Genomic DNA, 21,400 nt, shown 5'->3' with positions numbered 1-21,400 from the left:
GTCAGCTTAATTCTCCAAGTGAAAACTTAATCTATGGTAAGCATAGTCTAAATTACACTCCAAAGAGTTCCAAATTCTGAGTTAGTTTCCAAATAGTCTCTCACTGAGTGAAATAATAATAACCTGCTTATTCAGAATGTATGTGTGACTCACACCTTTCCATCTTATAGGTTTTCACTTGCAAGTCCTAATCATCATCATTTCCTTTTTCCTCCTTATGGGATTAATTTTTGTTCCTTGCATGACTGTCTCTACCAATGCAGTTTCTCCATAAAACAGTCTACCTTTTTCTCTCTTGCAGCATGAAAAAAAGTTTTGACCCCTTCCCTAACAAAAAAATACAACATGATGTTCCCAACAGTACTATTGTGGAAAAGTATGATATTATGTTCTAGTTTTATTTTTAAGATATATGTCTACTATTTTAAAGACTCCATTGTCGAGTAATAAACTTTGTTGCTATGACAATTTTTTTCCTTCAGAGTACTTGCCCTCCAAATGAAGCCATTAGTTGCTTGGAAGAGGAAATAACATTAAGGACAGAGCAATATTGGGTACAAGTTATATAATTACAAAAACATGAGTTTACAGATCATTGCACAGAAGTTTCCAATTCTCATTATCATACTTTATATAAATTTCTGGTGACTGATTTTATGGCTGTCAGGTTTCATCACTGTAAATGATTCTGAAATCAGAAGCTGTTCTGAGTGAAGAGATTTGCCATCAAATGTAATAGATCTAATTGTTAAAGATAGCCACTACATTGTTTTAAATAAGGTAAAAGTCAACATTTCATGCAGTATTCATCTCACCTAAGTTTAGTTTTCTGCAATAGAGTTCTGTGTGTCTGAGATATTTAATTAAGCTCCCTTAATGGACAGTAAAGGGTGAGAAGAAATTCTGATATTATTTATCTCTTTCTAATTATCTAAATTAATTTACCTGAAGCAACAAACCACCATCAGTCTTCAGACATGGAGAGGTGTCTAGATTCTATGAAAGATTCTTATATTTCCTTTGTCAGCCTAAAACAGAAGTTTGCACTGAAGAACAGTTTCCCTCCATGCCTTAACAATAAGGAAATAAAATATGGCATAAGACATGAATTAACATGAAGCACTAGAGAAATGAACAAGGAAAAAAGAGAGAGTTATTGTGGAATATGGAATGTCAGAAGACACTATAATTAGTAGCAAACATAGCAACACCATTTTTCATTTATATTTTGAAATGCTTTATTATATTAAATCCTTAAAACTTTTCTATTTAAAAACCATGACTGAATAATCAACATGTAATGTCAACATTTTTCTTAATATTTTGCTATTTTTATTTCCACAAAAAGTGTTAAAAAAAATAAAAAAAAAAATAAAAAGAAAAAGAGTTATATTGTTTAATGTGTAACTATTTAAAAGAACCACATTTCCTGTTGGCCCATTTTAACTTTGTACTGGGTCTGGCTGGGATGTTAACTTTCCCTGCAGCAGCCCGTACAGTGCTGTGCTCTGTCTGCACTTGTAGCTAGAACAGCACTGGTATCACACCAGTGTTGTGTCTGCTGCTGAGCAGTGCTGGCACAGCATCAGGACTCTCCCTAACTCCCCTAGGGGTGGGCAAAAAGTGAGAAAGGAACATCACCAGGGTAGCTGACCTAAACTAACCAAAGGGATATTCCATACCATATGATGTCACACAGCAATAAAAGGTGGAAAAAGGAAGAAGAGGGGAGGGGGTGGGCTCTCGTTGTGAAAACATCTGTCCTCCTGAACTATGGCTCGTTCAAGGTAGTGGTCAAGTAGTTCAAGGACGTGGTCAAGCGTCGCTTGTTTGTGGGAAGTAGAAAGTAATTTCTTTCCTCTGCACTTCCACACAGCCTTTGCTTGTTGCCTGCCTTCCTTCCCTCCTTCCCTCCTTCCCTCCTTCCCTCCTTCCCTCCTTCCCTCCTTCCTTCCTTCCTTCCTTTTACTTTCTTTTTCTTTCTCTTTCTCTTTCTTTCTTTCTTTTTCTTTCTTTCTTTCTTTCTTTCTTTCTTTCTTTCTTTCTTTCTTTCTTTCTTTCTTTCTTTCTTTCTTTCTTTCTTTCTTTCTTTCTTTCTTTCTTTCTTTCTTTCTTTCTTTCTTTCCCCCCACCTTTTCCCCTTTCCCTTTTTTTCCTTTAGTTATTTGTTTTTAATTAATAATAATTTCTCCTTAATAATTATTTTTTACTTTAATTAAATTATCCTTAGCTCAACCCATGAGTTGTTTCGTTACCTTTTCTTCTTCCCTTCCTTTTCTGAGGAGGGGGAGTGAGAGAGTGATTGTGGTGAAATTCAGATGCCTAGCAAGGTAAAACCACCACAAACTCCTTTAATATTTTCTCTACTTTATATACTCTATGATACATTTCAGGGAGACTGAGATAGTCTTAAGAAAAATCATGTGCAGAAAGACTTTTGGTTTTCTGAGTTTTTTTATAGTTTCTGCAAAAGTGTCTAGTAACTGTTCTAACTTCAGTTTGATCAGCCTGACCCATGCCCAGGACAAGAATATGAGCCATTTGACTTTTATTATTATTATTATTATTATTATTATTATTATTATTATTATTATTATTATGCTAGTACCAAATATACTTGTATCTGATAGTTTGCTATTCATTTTAAGAAACTGGACATGAAGTTCTGAAAATAAAAACTCATCTTTATGGACTTGCAATTTTTTAGAGAAGCATAATTATTGAAAGGATTCTGATCAAACTTGTCATCAAGCTCATACTGATTTACTAGATAAGTAGTAAGCTTGTTTTACTCAAGTTACATTTTTATTTTATCGATTCAAATGAATTGGCTGAAAGGAGATGAAAATTCCATTTATCATGTATTTCATGCATTGTAAACCTTTCCAACAGTTATTATTAACTTTGACAGAAAAGATTTTCATAACTATGTCATATTATTTCTCTTCTGTTGGGGTTCAAAAGATTTCTGCCTTTTCGTCTTACATTGTTGGCACATTTTTTATAATTTCTGCTTAAATGAAGTGCAATACCCTCTGCTTTCAGATCTATTGGTTTATGAAGCTGTTGTGACCACCACAATGTTCTGTCTTTTCAAATCAACATGCACCACTGAATATACTTTTTTTTTTCCTTTGATATGGCAGTAACTATTGCTAGATTAATGTAATTGCAGTTAAATTTATACATATGTTTTACCATATATAGTATTTTTGAAAATAAAGTCCAAGTGTAAAATATGATTTAGTTGAAATACACAACATATTTTGAAGTGTATCATGCCAACCTTAACCAAGAAATATCTTCTCAGTGATATAGGAGAATTTTACTCAATTTCAAAGAAAAGAAAAAGCATTAATAACAGGTACTTAAAAGACGTGTAAATATGGTGATTAGGGACGTGGTTTAGTGGTAGACTTGGCAGTGCTAGGTTAATGGTTGGACTGGATGATCTTTGAGGTTTTTTCCAACCTAAATGATTCTATGATTCTATGACTAATATGGACACAAACACTCCATTATGACTTCACTGTTAACATCATGCTGAGTAAATTTCAAGAAATGAATATACAAATCATCTATCTAATTTCTGTTGACTTTTCATAGGTCATATGAAGGATCATCCACTAGTCTTGTCATTCATCAACCCTTTGTGACAGAATGAGAAAAGCATTACTTTATAAATAACTTTGAAATGACCTCATAAAATGTTATCACTGAGAAACACACACAAATACACACCATCCTCTGAAGAAAAAAAAAAATGCCTGAAATGTGAAGGAAAAAAAAAAAAGGAAGAGAAAATGGAACAAAGAAAAATGGAGCAACCAAAATGATAAAATATTAACAAGTGAAATTGTGTTATTAGAACTACCATACTAGAGTCTCAAACGAGATGTATACCATCCATCAAAAAACAACTCAAAAACTCTAAATAAAAGAATAAAAGATGTATGTGAAGTAAAATAAATCTTCAAATGGTAAAGCATATAGTGGAACAAAAAGAGAAAGAGAGAGAGAGGGAGAGGGAGGGGAAGAGGGAGAGGGAGGGAAAGAGATAATTAAATCTAAACCTGTAATAAAAGTGGCCAAAAGAGATTTTGAGAAAGTACTTGCTGAAAATTAAAAACTACTAATGAAAACAAACTCAAACATCTCAGAATCAGGAAGAATGACTAAAAATGCTTAAAAATATTTATTGAGTGCACAGATTAAAAGAAAATACAGAGGGGAAAAAAAAAGAATAGGGAATTATTTCAGTGTGTTACATTTGCTGTGGAGGAGTTCTAGAAATTTTCCAAATTGAATTCTTCGTTTACTGCAAAGGAACCATCATTAAAGTCAAGTGCTACTAGAACTAAGTATAAATCACTAGAATAAACTACTCCAGTTTCCGTAAGCAAGTGGTTATACTCCAGCAGGTTAAAGGATGCCAGATACAAGATTGCTGAAATACTGTGTGACTTCCAATTTAGTGCTTTAATTCACCATGGGGAATGATGTGTAGAAAATAAACCAGTTAATATAAGATTCTGGAACATGTGAGTATCTGTAAGTCAGAATGTCTTATTTAAAATAATTGAGATTTGTAGAAATTGTACTAAATAATTAAATTATTAGATTAAAAGAAAATGAGGAAGAACCAACATGATTTCTGTTAAAGGAAGTCATACCAGGCAAACCAATTAGAAATCTCTGAAAGATGTCTTTGATAAAGTGTACCTAGATTTCCAAAATCTTTCGAGGTACTGTTATAAAAAATAAAGAAACTAAACCCTCTTGGGATAAAAATAAAACCCTGTCAGAGAACTAGAAAATGGATGAAGGACAATGCTGTTTGCAACTGATAAAAAAAATATATATTGGACAGTAAAATTAAATCCTATGACAGATAAAATTAAGTTCAATATATAAAATGCATGTGCAAAAAAATGGCCTTAATTACACATAAAAATAAAAGTTTATACATTAGGTGTTCTTAGGAAAGAGAGCTTATATTCTTTATGAATAACTCTGTAGCAGCAGCATCACAGTGTGCAGCCACAATCAAGAGGTAAGTATGTGATAGCTTAATAATAAAATAAAAAAGAAAATAGTAAAAATTCTGTTGCCACTGCGTACCTCCAGGACATACTTAAATTTTGGATACTGAGGACAACTCAAGTGCCTTGATTTCTAACATATGATAAAACATCCTTAGAAAAAAAAAGTAATTAAAAAGCTGGGAAAGATACCTGAAGTTGCAAAATAGCTTCTGTACAACAAAAATAGCTCTCTCTAACTTGGAAAAAGATAGCTTCAATGAAACATAGTGAAAAATGTAAAATAATAAGTGTCATAAAATCAAAAGAGGTTGAGAGGACAAGGAAAGATCATTTGTTCTTTCTTATTACAACTTGTTCTTTTCTGAAGCAGCTGCTAGCGTTCAATAGTCAAAGATAAAATTTGGGGCTTTTATTCATTAAAAAAATTTTATTCTTTTTCAAAACAATTAAGAGCATGGAAGGCCTGTGTTTGTGTGTTTCCAACTGCATTCTCTAATCCAACCTACATTTTTTTTTCCAAAACAATAGAAAGCCCACCTTTTCACCTTGTACACTGGAGCCATTGTAAAGGCAATTAAGTCGTCACTGTATTTTATCAGTAACACAGATGTTCTATCAGCAGCAGATATCCTCTGATGTTTATTGTAAAGTGTTGTTCAATGTAGGCCTGTGCTACTTCTTAGTAAAGGTCTAGACACCTTCCTGCCTTCATACTGATCAATTCTGACATTTTAGCAGTCACTACTCTGTTTTTCTATAACTATAGCATTCCTCAAACCCTTCAAAAGCAGTTTGATGGAGCTTGAACTTTGACTACATTTATAATTTATCCTGCAAATGTATTTTTTGGTGCAATGTGCCAGACATAAGATTAAGGAACCTGTCAGGTTCTGGAACACTACTTTGCTTGTGGTCAGACAGCCTATGTCTTGTGCCTGACTGCATGATGAAGGTCCATTATTTTCAAAATAATAAGTAAAAAAAGGTGAACAAATTAGAAGAAATCCACCATAGTAGGTATGTTCTGAAAACAATACTAGTAACACCTCCATGCATGAGGAACATAGGTAGTTATGATGTGTAGAATATAGCACCACATCAAAAATAACCCCCACAGCCATTTAGCCCTTTGATTTACTGAGGGTCACAGGCCTCCATTATAGATGAGTGACATCACAGCTTTTGATACAAGGAAATTAATAACTTCTGTTTTCATAGCATTTTTTTTTAACTTGCTACCCCAGTTTATAGTTCAAGCAACCTTTCTTTGCTTCAGAGTTTTACCATTTTCCTGGGTGCCTGCGATCTTGAGTATTTTACTCAGAGCAAAATACTTTCTTACCTTCATAGTTTTAATGAAATTGTGGAATTATTGGAAATTTCTTTACACTCATAACAGGGTTTCTTTTACTTAACTGACATTTTCACTCTGCTCATCTACTTATGAAATTGTCAGGTAACTTAATACTATTTTAACTTTAAAATCTTTACCTACAGTGAGGAATGTAGATTTATTTTTTTCCCCTGGATATCTGTATTGTTAAAAGTATATTTACAGAATATGTACTAGGTATACACGAACTTCCTCTGATCAAGTGCAGATCTGTGGGATTGGTTTTTTTTTGTTTGTTTTGTTTTGTTTTTACTGAGAAATATCATAGAAAATTTAAAGCAAGAATATATCTGACATGTTAGATCTACATAAAAGCTCATTCACCCGCAACTGCCCAGGATCAGAAATATAAACTACTCTTTCAATGTACAGAAACAATCAGTACAAGTGCAAGTGAGAATGACATAAATTATCTGAGAGAAAATGCTGAAAATGGGAAGTTGTGGATTCATTGATGTTTACATCACCTAATAATATTTTAATATAAAAGGATCATAAACTGCATAATGTAATCTATAAAACATCTTATGCAGAGCCAAAACAGAAATTTCTCATGATGAATGCCCAGATTAATAGATTAGAAAGTCATATTCATTCTCACACTTGTGCTTGTGCTCTGGCCCAATGAAGCTTTCATACTTTGCTGCCTAGTGATACATTTGCAGCAATGTGGAGGTTGTGTTATGCATAATCCCCTAATCGTAGTTTGTGCACAAACTGAAATGTTGATGGACATAGTAAATGTAAAATTTAAAGCTGAGGTTACAAAAAGAGTATCATGAATTCACAATATATCATTTATTTCTGTTCTTAGGCCACATAAAATTGTGGATCAAAATACTGCCTTTTTTTTCTTTCTTTCTCTCTTTCTCACTTTCTTTCTATTTCTTTCTATTTCTTTCTTTCTTTCTTTCTTTCTTTCTTTCTTTCTTTCTTTCTTTCTTTTTTCTTTCTTTCTTTCTTTCTCTTTCCTTTCTTCCTTCCTTCCTTCCTTCCTTCCTTCCTTCCTTCCTTCCTTCCTTCCTTCCTTCCTTCCTTCCTTCCTTCCTTCCTTCCTTCCTTCCTTCCTTCCTTCCTTCCTTCCTTCCTTCCTTCCTTCCTTTTTTCTTTCTTTTTCATGCAGAATTAATAGGTTGCTGTGAAAAGAGAACAACAGATTTTTTTTAAACATTACTAGAAAAGCTGATATCATGTTAATTTAAGATTTAATTTCACTGTATGTAAATAACATAAGCTTTAGGGACCTCCCATTCTGATCATTTCCTTTTCAAAGATGCAAGGTGATAAGAATTCTCCCAGGACAACTGAGGGCCTGGCCAAGGTGTGGTAAGAAACATGTATATATTCTTTGGAGTTTATGTATCCACAAAGTTGAGTTGTCATCTAACAAACATGAATATGAGACCATAGGTATTCTTTTATACAAATGATCAACACTCCTTAGCTACTTGTAGAGTTCAAGAAAACTCTAGGTATATGGAGTTAGAAAAAAATTCTGTGTCATGAAATCACGCACTTGTCACTGCAGGAAGATATGTCTTGTAAACTCATTGTAGAGGTTTAGATTCCCCCTTAAATACAGTCGTATTTTCAAACTATGTATTTTTCAGTTGTCTTCTAAGCATTCTCACTAGAAGGCAGTTCCAGACCTTTAGTCTTCTCCTACTGAAATATTTTATTTTAGTTTCTGACTGCAAATTATTCTTAACCGCTCTAGTTGTATTTTTTTTCTGCCATCTGTGATACTTTAAATATTCATTTTTTTTTCTTCATTGTTTACTTTTTTGCCCTCTGTTGCCTTTGCAGTCAGTGGTCATAGTCTGTGTCATTCTAAATTTCACTGTGCTAAACTATGATTTTAATTAAACTATAATAGGTTCTGAATCCTCCTATCCATCCCCTTGCAACAGATCCAACATGAAAAAATACTTCATTGAACATGGATAATGAAAAGGAAATGCACAGATATGGTAATAAATGTTTGCTCTCTGCAGATGTAAAATCTTGGTAACGGAAATTATACAACATGTTCAGTATGGGTTCTTTTTCTTAAAAAAAAAAAAAAAGCAAAAGGCATTGATGATGCTATAATTATGAATTATTTTCATTTTTTGGTGTCATGACTACTAATTCATCTTCATCAAAATAAACATAATTTTCTAACACTTATAATAAGACACATTGAAATTCTTTTCAACCATAAATAGATATAATATTTCCAATACAACATAACCAGGACTTCTTGATGAAATATGGAATATATGTATTCAAACAAGAGCAGGTTAAATGAAAAATACTGCAAGGAAAAAGAAAACTATGAGCTCCAGCTAAATGTGGTGTGAAGAAGACTTTGCAACACACCATATAAAGAAGAGGTAAGGACATTTAGGTTCCTGGAAGCTAGAGAAAATGTGACAATGGAAGAAAACTGGAAAAGGGAGGAAATTATAACCCGTATAACTTATTAGGAGGAAGAAGAAGATCATGAGAGAAAGAAAATGATTAAATGTATAAGACAGGAAACCGTAAATGAGACTTGGAAGAAACATAGATAAAGAAAAGGAAGAAAAACGCAACAGTAAGAAACATAGATAAAGAAAAGGAAGAAAAACGCAACAGTAAGAAAAGAGATCAAAAAATAACTTTCAAATTTTAGATTTTCATTTAAGCATTCAAAATAAAAGTTTGACCTAAAAAATATAAACAACTAACCATCTCTGTTAATAAATAAAACTTCTCCTCCTATAACAGCATTTTGATTCGTAGACCTTTAATATATGACCTTAATTCTGATCTCTGAAATACAGTCAACAGGGCTCAAAAAAACATCATATTACCTTTGGAAAGTTATGTTATATGCCAGCCATGTTTGACTGTGTAGTTTATTTGCAGTTCCAATCTTACACGAATTAACACAGAATGTAGTTTATGGCCGCTATAGACAGCATCTTTTTAATTAACTTGAATTACACACAATTAGCCATGGTTTGATTGTATGTTATTCAAGAGCAATGCGAGACCATGACAGAAGTGATCTCTATGGAAAAGTTTATCTTGTATCAAAGACTAAACTCATCTGAACAAAAAGAGAAGTTCTTGCTTATTTTCTAACATCTTTTATAAAAAGAAATTTTGACACTTCAGCACTTATCAGAAATAGTTTAAGATAAACATTAAAAGGAAGTATGTTCTCAGCAAAGGTTCTGCAGTTAAACTGTCCACCTTAGAAAGACTCATGTTAGTTATTCAAAATTTGTGCTTATTGATGCAGTCATGTCTAGACTATTTGTCTCTCCAAGGAGTTTGAAATCACTTAATTAAAATTCCAATATATCCATTCTTCATGCTTCAGGAATCTCTATTCTAATTTGACTTTGGCAGAACTTCTAACCTATCTGTCATGCATCCTTCATATATCTTCATCAACATATTTTAGTATATCTTCTCATAAATTCTGTATAAGGTAAGTATATATTATGATCCACATTTCTCAGGTGGGGATTTCAAGTACAGGGAATGCATGATTCTCCTAGGTTAAACTGTAGGGAAACAGAGGAGTTGAATCTTGATCAGCCTGAAATGTCCATCCATCTGACTTGTCTACCCACACATAAAAGAGTTCATCAGTCTCACTGTGGAATGAAGTCAGAACAAATCTGAAGTGCATAAATGGGCTCAAGAAATACGAAGTTTTCCTTCTACATGCCATAATATAGATTTGTTTTATACACCAGGTAAACATTCCAACTGTGTGATACAAGCCAGATGTTTTACCTGCATATTTTCTTTGCCACCAAGAATTCATTTTCTTATTAATCATTTTATCAAGAAGCAACAAACAACTCACTTGTGCATGTCTCCTGCTATAATGTCCTGGAACACACAGTTGTACATGTAGAGTGTTTTGTTACTTTTGTTGTTGTTTTGTTTGTTTTGTTTTGTTTTTGGTTTGGTTTCTTTTGGGTTTGGTTTGGTTTGGTTTGGTTTGGTTTGATTCAGTTTGGTTTGTTTTTTTGGTTGGTTGATTGGTTTGGTTTGTTTTTTTGAGGGGAAGGGAGGAGTTTTTCATTGTCAGAAGAGATGAAAAACAGAAAAGAGAGAAATGACTGAAGTTTTGATGATATTATGTGTCATACCATTGGGGCCATGATAGTCCAACTTAAAAAAAAAGATACATTTACACATGGGAAACAAGGTATAGGCAAGTTTAAAGCATGTAAATAAAGACCTAATTTTGTTGCCATATCCACTTAACAGAATCATCTCTGTAACACATAAAAACAAGCATATTTATTTTTGCACAGTGACACTTTCAGGATTCAAATTCATTAAAAACAGGTTGTGTCAAACAAATCTAGGTTACCAGAATTTAACATTGTGCTCTATGTCTTCACTTGCATTCTATACACATATGTCCATATATAATAGAACCATGAACCATGGTAAAAGCATAACATTAAGTAAAGTGCTCTGCATATATTGCAAAATTTAGCACAGCTTAATTTAATGTATTTACAGCCATATTGATACATTTTCATAACACATTTATTCTCATACATTCCAAAACACTGTACTCTTATTTTGCTCTGTAGTTTTCCTTACCGTGCTAAACACACATATCTCAACATCCCAAGATATTTCTTAAATAACAGTTTTGTTTTCAACTAAAATTTCAGACTTCTAAATTGATCAATTCGATGCAAAAGCCCTGTAATACATCTGCAAGCAATTTAACTCTCAGATGACAGCACTGGAAATTTCATTTTTATAACACACTGCTAAGCACATTATGCATACTATAGCCAACTTGCAGGTAAGACTCAACCCTTAGGTACTTCTAAGCAGCCATAATCCAATACAAACTCTTTTGGTTTGCATGTTGAATGGAGAAGCTTTTTAGTTTAAGTCATCCAGTATCATAAATATTCTGACACTGTATGTTAATTTGACTGTTCTAGACAACTTAGTGCTATTTTATTTATGTTATTATTTTATTTTATTATATTGATTTTATTTATTTTATTCTGTCTATGAAGCTCTCCGTTGTGTCCATAATATTTACTATTGTGTCATTTTTATGCTGGTTAACACTCTTCCCCTGGCTAATTCTAATTTTACAATAAATTATACTTTACAGTTAAATTAATGAACATATACTGAAATTAAAAAGAACATTGCCAAATAGTATCTGCTTATGGTGGTGTGTTTTTGTTTGTCTCTTCATTTTGGTTGGTTGGTTCTAGGAGGGAAGGGAAAAATTCAAGTAAGTCAAGCAAGTAAGATCCACTGAAAACCTTGTGTTCATTTTCTTTATAATTATATCTTATGACTCTAATTTAGCTCCCTAATGTCAACTAAACATAACCGAAGATACCTATCTCCTCTAGAAAATGCTTTTAAAAGTCTGTGTTATGCAAGCTTATTCCAGGAGGATCTTGCTAAGTATTTTTATGCAAGGTTCTGCATATTATATGAAAAATGAAAATTTTCAGTTGCATAAATACATTAAATAAAATGTAGCTACAATTTAAAAAAATGTGGAAAAAAATGAATAAAAAGAGCAAAGAAAATAGCCTGTGATTTTTCAGAAGGGTTTAACACTTGTGATTTACAGTGAAATGAACAATCAATCCCATGTTTCTTCAGAATTGCACAAAGAAAGATTGTGAATATGACTAAAAAAAAAAATTACCTACAGTAGCTGCATAATAGATGTTATTTCAAAAGTTGTCTATAATTACAAAGCATATTTCTTAAACTATTTCTATAAACATTGTGTTGGTAAGGAATATATGTTATAGTGTAAGCCATTCACAAAAGAAATGGTAACATGGATAGTCTCATAAGAAAGTCAAGCACATTTACAGTTTCAGACATCCCATTATTTGGTAGTTTTGTTCTTGCTTCATTGCTGGGATTTCTACTAATCTAGGTGCCCAAATCATACTTAGTTGCATTGGCACCCTTTTAAATCAAAATAAAAAATTAGACGTCTCAAGAGGGTAATGTATCTGTATGCATGTTTTAGATGAGCTGAACCATCCAGTGAGATGTGCTTGGTTTTCTCTTCTGCTACTATACAAGGTCCTGAAATAACTAATTTTCATCGGTTACTGCAATTTAGCACATCTTATGTTTCTAAGTAACCCTACTTTGTGTCCTAAATGCTTCTTAAGTTTAATCATATGGACGCATTTTGTAGTTTACTGTATTAAATTGCTGCCCTAACTCCAAAATCTAGCCAGGTATCTAAATCTTAGTCTCCAATCTTAGGTAACCAGGAGCTGCAGATACAATTTATTGAATTTTGTTTTCCTTGTAGGTTAGCAGATATATTTTACTTCTTTTGCGTCTCATATGGCAGCTCAAAATTATCCACTCTGAAAATCACAACATTGTTTGACTTCAGAGCATGGAAAATGTTTTTGTTTATACATAGTTGTCTTATGTTCTAAACGGAACTCCTGTCATAGTTATTTTAAATAAATGTTTGTATGGCCAGTTCCTATTTAGCAGCTTCTAGAGATTCATCTCTCCCAACTTGAACATTTATCTTACAAAATGTAGATATCTACTGTGTGAATAGCTGCATCTGAACTAGGCATTTTAGGATCCTTTTGCAGTCAGTGGAGAGAAACACACTTTTAGAGTGTGATTTATTTCACCTTTAGAATGAGATGTATCATGTCTGAGAAATACTTTTTTTTTTTTCTTCTCTTGTTGTAAGAAAAAAACTTAGAATGTTTAATTATGATCTGGTCATTTACACAGCAGATATTTATCTTTGAGAACACTTTATTAATAAAGTAAATATCTGGATATTTATTCATTTCAGCTGTTATTGAAGGTCTTTTTTCTCTTTTTCCTTTCTTATAGGATAATTGACCATTTTCAATTCATCAATATCCTGGAAAATATACAGATGTGAAAGAAGAAAAAAAAATGCCCCCCCCCCCCCCCCCTTCATCTACTGTTTCCACTGTGTCTACGTATGCTGTCCAAATCTCTACAGAAGTGCACTCAGAAACACCTTACAGTCAAAAAGAAAAATAAACCCAAGAACTCTTCATTAGGCAGTAGCAACTACTGTAGATTATTTTTTTAAATATCTCTGCAGAGTAAAGGAGATTTACTCATGACTTGCTTATAGAACAAATTTCTGACTGAAGATTTTGTTTTTGTTTTGTTTTTATGAACAAAATCAAGTTTTTATGGTAAAAAGAATGTCTTCAAGTTAATATTTTCCATACTTACCCATATCATACCAGTATTAATGAATATTAATTGTACTGTTATATTTATGTTCACTATATGTGACACTCACCTGAAAATCAAGGTTAATATTTTCAGTCTTAAGCAACTAAACTAATACGTTCAGCCTTTCTTATGCGGATGGTTTACAAATGCAAATAGCTACTGGCACTGGATGCATATGTATAAGGGATCATGAATTCATGTGAGTTACCTACACACAAGAACCTAATGTTATCTAGGATATTTTAGGGCTTCCCATTTGAACTTCAGTTGCCACTCCGAAACTTCAGCTGTGTCATACCTGCCAGCGTTGTGTGGATGTTCTTATATGGGAACAACAAAACTAAACGCTCCTCTACTTAATTTAAATATCTTATTATCTGAACAAGATCTCCCTATGGGAGCCTTCAAAAGCATTGCTCTCCACTGATTTTTGTAGGGGACAGCTTCTATATTAGAAATACTTCACTAAGGGTAGTAGGGATTTTAAATACAAGCCATCCATCTAAGTGAAAAAGATTGAATATGATCCTGGTTTACAGACATAATTCTAAAGAGTACTAGACTATTAGACTTCTACAAGAACAGATTGTTTTTTTGAAGCATCATGTCATGATTAAGGAAAAACCTGGGAAAATATGGAGTGACAGAAGTAGAAGTTGCTTATACCTAGTTGAAAAGCTTTAACTGCTTTTCAAATCCTTAAAGAGTTTGAAAAGGATTTGGCAGCTCCCTAGCCCCCCAAGGGGAAGTTGTGGATAGTCAGTGTTTACAAGCTACGTTCTTTCCGACCACTGTATTTCTTACCTTTGCTAGTAATTTTTCTTATGGTTCAATTTCCAGGAGTTACAGTCCAGCACATATGGAAATAAAGATTTTGCTGATTTAAGGATTTTGAGCAGTCTCTCTGCCCCTAACTGCCACTAATCCCCATGAACAATGAAGCAGAAATATAATGAGGGAATTTGCAATGAAATGTAAGGTTATGTCAGTTTGAGAAGCTTTATACTGCATTTACAATAAGGCTGAAGAATAATTATTTTGCTGAATATTTTATGCATTCTAATTTAAGTTAGAACATATATCGTATGGATATCTGTTTTTAAACAGAAATATTTTTGAAGTTACTTTTAAATATTTAGATTATATTCTGGGTTGTCACTGAGCCCATATTACTTAGTATATGTATATCTGCTTGGTACAGTAGATATCCAAAAATTTGATATTCTCAGAATTTAAAGTATGTAACTAGTTGCTGAGCTCTAAGATATAGTTGAGTTACTGTTTTCAATAGTGAGATTTTAAATATTACTTTGGGACAAATAACATTTTGTCTTATCTTATGGTGAATGTACAAAGGCAAGTCCCTGTTTTACAAAATAAATGTAAGAAATGACTGCTTTCAAATAGTATTTTAATTTATGAGCTATTAGAGTAGTTGCAAAGTTATTTACTTGAAATCAAATTGTTTCTGTTGGAAATAACATAACGTTTCCAGGGAATGTCTTCTTGCAAGTAACAAAAAATCTATTTCCCCAATACTCTTCAAATTTCTTAGATACTGTTATTCTACTGCATTATCCTTCTCACAGTATTTTATATTCTGTTGTTTAGATAAATATCACCTTTATTACACTGGACGCTATATGTGGTAGAAAATATAACTTTGAATCAAACTCCTTGCAAGGCTAGAAAACTGCTCTGTGGGCAGTCCATGTTCTTGATTTCTGATTTGTGCACGCCATAAAAAAGTTTCAAAGGTGAGTTGTAAATAGTGCATTTGATATTTTATTAACTCAACTGGAGATGCACTTTGGATTGGAAGAAATCTGGAGACAATGAGACACATTCATAAACATGAGCATCTGTAAGAAATGAGGATGCTAGCACTGGGAACTTGAATTATTCATGACTAAAAATGCAGCTTTTTAAAGTTTTAAAGTTGGAGTAATTTATCAATATTTGGAAGTTCTCTAATAAAAGTGTTTACATTTTTATAAAACTCGTATTTGCATTTAAATATATAGATTTTTAGAATACTGAAGATATATCAAAGGAGTTTTACTTTGGAAAAGAAAAATAAGCTGTTCTTTGTTATGTCATGTACATCCACCTCTTTGCATATAAAGTGGTAAGGAATTGGTTACCCATATGCCGTACTGTTATACTTGCTGCTTTCATCAGAAACAATTCTGTGGGAAAATGTCCTTAATAGTAGGAAGCTTCTGCAACATAAAACACATGAGGGGTGGGGAAGGGATAAGGGTAAGAAAGCAGGAACAGTTATTTATTGTACATACAGCCAAAGTGCAGGTGGATTTTGAACACACACACAAAAATAAATAAAAATAATTAAAAATTAAACAACAACAACAAAAACATCCTCTTACAAGCTGTGAATTGGATAGGTAAATAGTTCAGGTGTCATGAAATCCCATATATGTAGAGTCAAATGTTTAAATTTCCTACTATATTACAGAATCACTCATGTAATGTTATTACTGCCATTTGATAATAGTTATAAAAACTTTTTTTTAAGCCTTTACAGAAATGTCTTCTCTATTTATTCACAATGAAATAATTCATGCAAAATCTCAGATAACAGGGTATGTTTTATTATGCTCAGTCCATCGTGAGCACCCTAATAGGTGTGAATTCTGTTATGGAAACCTGTACTTCATGGTAATCAGAGTGCACAGTGCCTCTAGTATTTGTTCACGGACATCAAGGTCTGAGCCATTAAACCTGCGTAACTTCAAGCTCATTTGTGAGTTATTTTTACTGAAGACATTTCGATTTGTCTATATGTATATATCTGTTTGGACCTTCTAAACATATAGAACAATCTAAATAATGAATATAATATAGCAATTTCTAGATGCATTTTAACATGAATACTGCTATAAGTAATGACCATCTAATGTCAGTTCTCTGCAGAATAGAATGATACCCAAGAAAATAATTTTTTGGACTGTGTCATAATGGTTACCTTATGTCAATTAATGCTAGCTTATCAAAGTAACATTATGAGATGGGTAACGCCCTTAAAACCTCCTTGAAGTGCTTTAACTATTTGACAGACTTCATATATAAGTCTATCTTGAATGAAAAACAGTTTTAGTTTTTTAAGTTTACTTTTGCTTTTAAATTATATTAGTCTTTTGATCACAGGAACATACAAATAAATATGAATCACACATTTATTATTAAAAACAAGTTCAAAATATTGCTCCCTGCATACATTTTTTTATTGCCTTACTTGTCACTTTGATTCCAATGCATAAATCTGCAAGAACATTGGACCTCAAATACTCCGTAATAGAGAGGTCCTCAAAGTAATGACTGCTAAATTATCTTTTTAAGTAGGTTTTTTTTTTTCTGTTTTTACATCTAGCATCCACCACTGTCAAAAATAAAAACTTAAAGGAAAGGTCCAAAACTGCAAGGTCATATAGCTCTATAAGCAATAGAGGATCACAATATTAGTTTTTCTTCTGCAAAATGTTTCTTTAGCACTGCTATATTGATAGAAAAAAAAAAAAAAAGTGTTCTCAAAGTCATAGAAATAGACTCACCTATTTTGCTTGATGTTTTTCTGGAAAATTTCTAGAAAATTATATTCTAGACTTTCTAGAAAATTATATTATTGGAATTCAACTATAATTTTGAGACTAAGTAAATCAGGAAGACTAACTGATTTGAAACACATGGATAACATTATTGTATTTTTTCTTGATTTTGTTTAGCTTAACAGCCAATCAAAACCATGAAAAAATAAAATTTCTTCTATGATTTAAAGAATATATTAATGAACATTAATGACATGACCACAGCTTATTCCCTCTTTTGTGGAACCCACATATATGTGCATATATATATATAGAGAGAGGTGTATATATATATATAGGTATTGTTTCTGCAAGCATTTCAAAGCTAACAATATCATCTTTTGTAGCTGTCTTTTAAATATAAATCCTCTGACACGCTTTCTCCCAATATTGTTTTCTATCTCTTCATATAAAAACCTGTACAGACTCATCAAAAGCTGTAAGGTATTTCAGGTCCTTGACCTTCTTCCTATCTCAAAACCAGTAGTAGTAAGGAGGAAAATAATAAATCTCTAATAAATAATATAAAATAAAGGAAAATGATTTTTAGACACGAAGAGCAGAGAAATGTAAGACTTCTCAGCAGCAACTCAGCACCTTATTTTAACTTATGTTTGATTAATATAAAGATGTTTATATTTGAGAGTGGGCAACAGTATGAACAAAATGGATATAATCCCTGTGTATAAAAAGAAGCTAATGCAAAATGAAGACAGCTTGATAAAACTAGTTGACTTTCTAGAAATTAAAGCGTGCTACAATGAATAAAATTGGAAAGCAAGAGAAAATAATAACATTTTAGAATATACTTAGAACATGAAAATAAAATTTGCAAGAAGCTTTTTGAAGCATTTTGAGGAATTTAGTTATTGATTTCACTGCAATTAATTTCTGTTGGAGATCTGATTTTTTTATATGTTTCACACTGAAATCAAAGGGTACATCCGAGAGCAAAGTACCAAGCTAGATGAGACAATCCAGCGTTTGAAAAGACAGCTGCTTTTCCTGCATATGTAATACCATTTAGCAAAAGGCAGTGTGTCACAACTAATTTTAACGTGTACATAAAAAAGGGATCTTGTTGGTCACATAATCCAAGATTAAGGTTTTATACCATTTTGACTTAAGTCCATTCCCTTGGGAGTCACAGGTAAAAATATTATTGTAATTATGTAAATAGAGTAAACACAATGGCAAGAAAAACCTGAATAATAATAATAAAACTTAAAATCTAAAAAAAAAAAAAAAAAAAAAACACAACAACAACAAAAAACAATGGAAAAAAAAAACACCAAACAAACAAGCAACAACAACAAAAACCACTTCTCCCTAAATTCTCTTTAGGAAAAAGTTGACTACATAAGGGCCTATAAAAAGAACCTGAAAGTCAGATTTTGATCTTATTCTAGCTAGATTTAAAGAATAAATTATTAATTTTACCATTTCAGCATTATTTCAGATAATAGAAGTGGACAAATCTGAAAAATTTCACATGAGAATAATGTTACATTTTGGAAAAAAAAGTAAAGGAAAATTGAAAATGGGCATAAGAATATTGAGAGAAAAAAAGAGTGTAAATGGCATAAAAATCAAAGCAGAGAAAAAATATCTATCATAGATTGCAATTATTAGAATTCTTTTTTGAAGGTCAGTATATGTGTAGAACAAGCATATTCGCATTGTGTATGAATATAGTGTAAGCAAAAGGAAGTTGTGGGAATGGGATTAAAATTAATTTTTTTAATTGATTAGGTATCTGTGTAGGAGAATGGCATGCTAATGCCTAATTGCAATTATAATTCTAGAAGCTTCTTGTTTTGGTCTCAGAAGTTTATGTTTATGTGAAGCAAAATTTGTAAAGAGGTAACGTTATTAAACAAGGTGTTACAGTGGGGAGAAAATTGACATGTTTGTCTGAAGAAGAAACACTAAATTTGTAATTCAAAAGCCAACAGGTTGTGGAAAAACAACATTAAAGAATTTACATCTGATTTCTAATCAGTACAGAGAACTATATAAAAAGATTTAAAATGGATTACTTAGGCTTCAGAACTGATGTTCAGTTTGTGTCAGGAAACAAAGATCTCCATGCAAGTTAATGCTGTTAAAAGGACAGATACATCTTCAAATCAAAAGTCCGAAGTAGGAGTCTGTATATATTTTTCCATCTCAACTGGCTTCAAAGTTTTCCACTAGGAAAACTCTTTTAATTGTAACTGCAATTCCTTCCCAAAATTGCTAGTGACAGAGGACAGTGACATTTGCACATTTTGACTATGAAATGTTTCCTAATGTATGAGCAAGGCTTTAAAGAAGAGGATTACTCGGCAGTCCTATTCCCAGATTTTGTGCCTCCCAGAATAGCAGAATTTCATATTTGAGCATTGGCCTTAAGATTTTAACTGATTCAGCTGAGCAGATAGAAAATGTCAATGTTAAACCTACTGCCAAGGCAAAAGCTCAAAGAATCATTGCTGCCAGAAATGATCAACCATAAAGGGAAGCACAGATGACACTAGTATATTTACTCTATGAAGGTTATTAGATCGGGTGGTATAATTTTGCCTTATTCCATTCTCATATATTCTCAATTCCCTACTTGTAGTTATTCTCAGTGGAAAGTGAAAAGTGATAAATTGGCCACTTTAATCAGGCAGCATTGTGTATGTATGAGTGTCAGAAAGAAATAAAATGTAGTATTTTTTATCTCTTTTGAAATATGATGAGGAGCTGTCATTTAAAAATATTTTTTTTTAAAAGAGGCTGTATAATCTCTTCTGGTCATGCCTGACCTGTTACATGAGTCAATGTAGGAATAGTATCAGTTTTCCATCCCTTCATGAGTTTCTAACATGCAGAAGATGCATTTAATAATAAGATTAGAGCCCACATGCTTAAAATGAATATAAAAGTAACTAAAAATTAGGAAACTGCCCTTTAGACTCCCACTTTTTCAATAAAGCTCCGTGGCAGCCAAAGATTTGATTTGTGTGTAATTAGATTAAACACTCAGGCTTCCCCTTCAGTAGACTCACTTGTAAGATGCAACGAGGTACAATCTGAACTTTAAAAAAATAATAATCATCTTGGAGGTGTTTTTTCTTTTTTTTCTTCCTACTGTAGAGCAACAGCTTAATCATTATGAATGAATATTGAATATCTAGACTTTTTTATATCTTCAGTAAGAACTAATTCTCTTCCCTTAAGTAACTGTGTAGATGAGATGGCCATAACACACTTGAAGAAAAGACATGAATAGAAAAATATTATATTATCTACTTTTCTCTTTCAAAAACACAGCTTAAAAGTGATTAAATGTACTTTGATGTTTCTGCTGTTAAAACTCTTTCAGCCATGAAAACTGTCAATGTATTTCCTCCTGCTTCTTGTCTAGAGCTGTCCCTTGATGCTATTGATTATCCAGTTCTCCAGGACACATTTGTGAGAACAGTACAGAACTTACTACTGCACGCTTACATATTTACACCTCCGACAGTCTGATTTTTTTTTCTTCTTCTCAGAATATAAATAATTATTATGATTTTATAGGGCATAAATCCTTAACCTTTCTCACTTTCAAACTTCTTCATGTCTGTGATCAATAGAGCATTCACTGTGTAAATCCTTGTTCTCGTGAAGTTATTATTCTTGTTGTCTGATAAAAAAATAATCATTTCACAGTTAGTAAAATCCTAAGCAGTGCTCACAAAGTCATGGTTGCTTGATGACTACGACACAGGCACCAGCTCTTCCAATATTTAGGGAAGCCATCTGCAGAAAATAAATAAATGAACAAATAAATAGAATTAACTGAATAGGGATGTCATGCAAGAGAGTTGTGTTAACATTAGTCTAAAATGTTCCAAACTAATGGGATTAAATACAACCCACAGTATCTTAATGCTGTACTTTTAAAATTACTTAATCAAGTTACATCTTTCATTTGAAAATGTAAGTACAGGGAAAAAAAAAAAAAAAGGTGATTTTAGAGCATTCATTCACTTTCTCAATTTGTTTATATTCCAGGGGTTTCCAAGTTCTGTAGACTGTGGTTGATATCTCCATTTCAGTCCCTGAGTCAAGGCCAAAGCTAACAATAA

General features: G+C 32.3%; 2 protein-coding genes across 3 annotated transcripts in view; one reads left to right on the top strand and one right to left on the bottom strand.

The window, feature by feature from the left end:
• The window catches only part of LOC308180126 (uncharacterized protein), a 501,337-nt gene that overhangs the window by 389,383 nt on the left and 90,554 nt on the right, over positions 1-21,400 (top strand). The window lies entirely within an intron of this gene.
• Positions 10,709-21,400, bottom strand: part of KLHL1 (kelch like family member 1) — a gene marked incomplete at its 5' end in the record, with an annotated part of 257,350 nt that continues 246,658 nt past the window's right edge. For both annotated transcript variants that reach the window (XM_080561214.1, XM_080561215.1), the window contains one exon: positions 10,709-21,071. In XM_080561214.1, coding sequence (XP_080417340.1) covers positions 21,012-21,071 — 60 coding nt within the window. In that variant the 3' untranslated portion in view covers positions 10,709-21,011. The remainder of the gene's footprint in view (positions 21,072-21,400) is intronic.

Source organism: Anser brachyrhynchus (genome assembly GCF_964034855.1).
Source record: "Anser brachyrhynchus genome assembly, chromosome: 1".
NCBI classification, from domain to species: domain Eukaryota; kingdom Metazoa; phylum Chordata; class Aves; order Anseriformes; family Anatidae; genus Anser; species Anser brachyrhynchus.
This window is presented reverse-complemented; position numbering and strand designations above follow the sequence as displayed.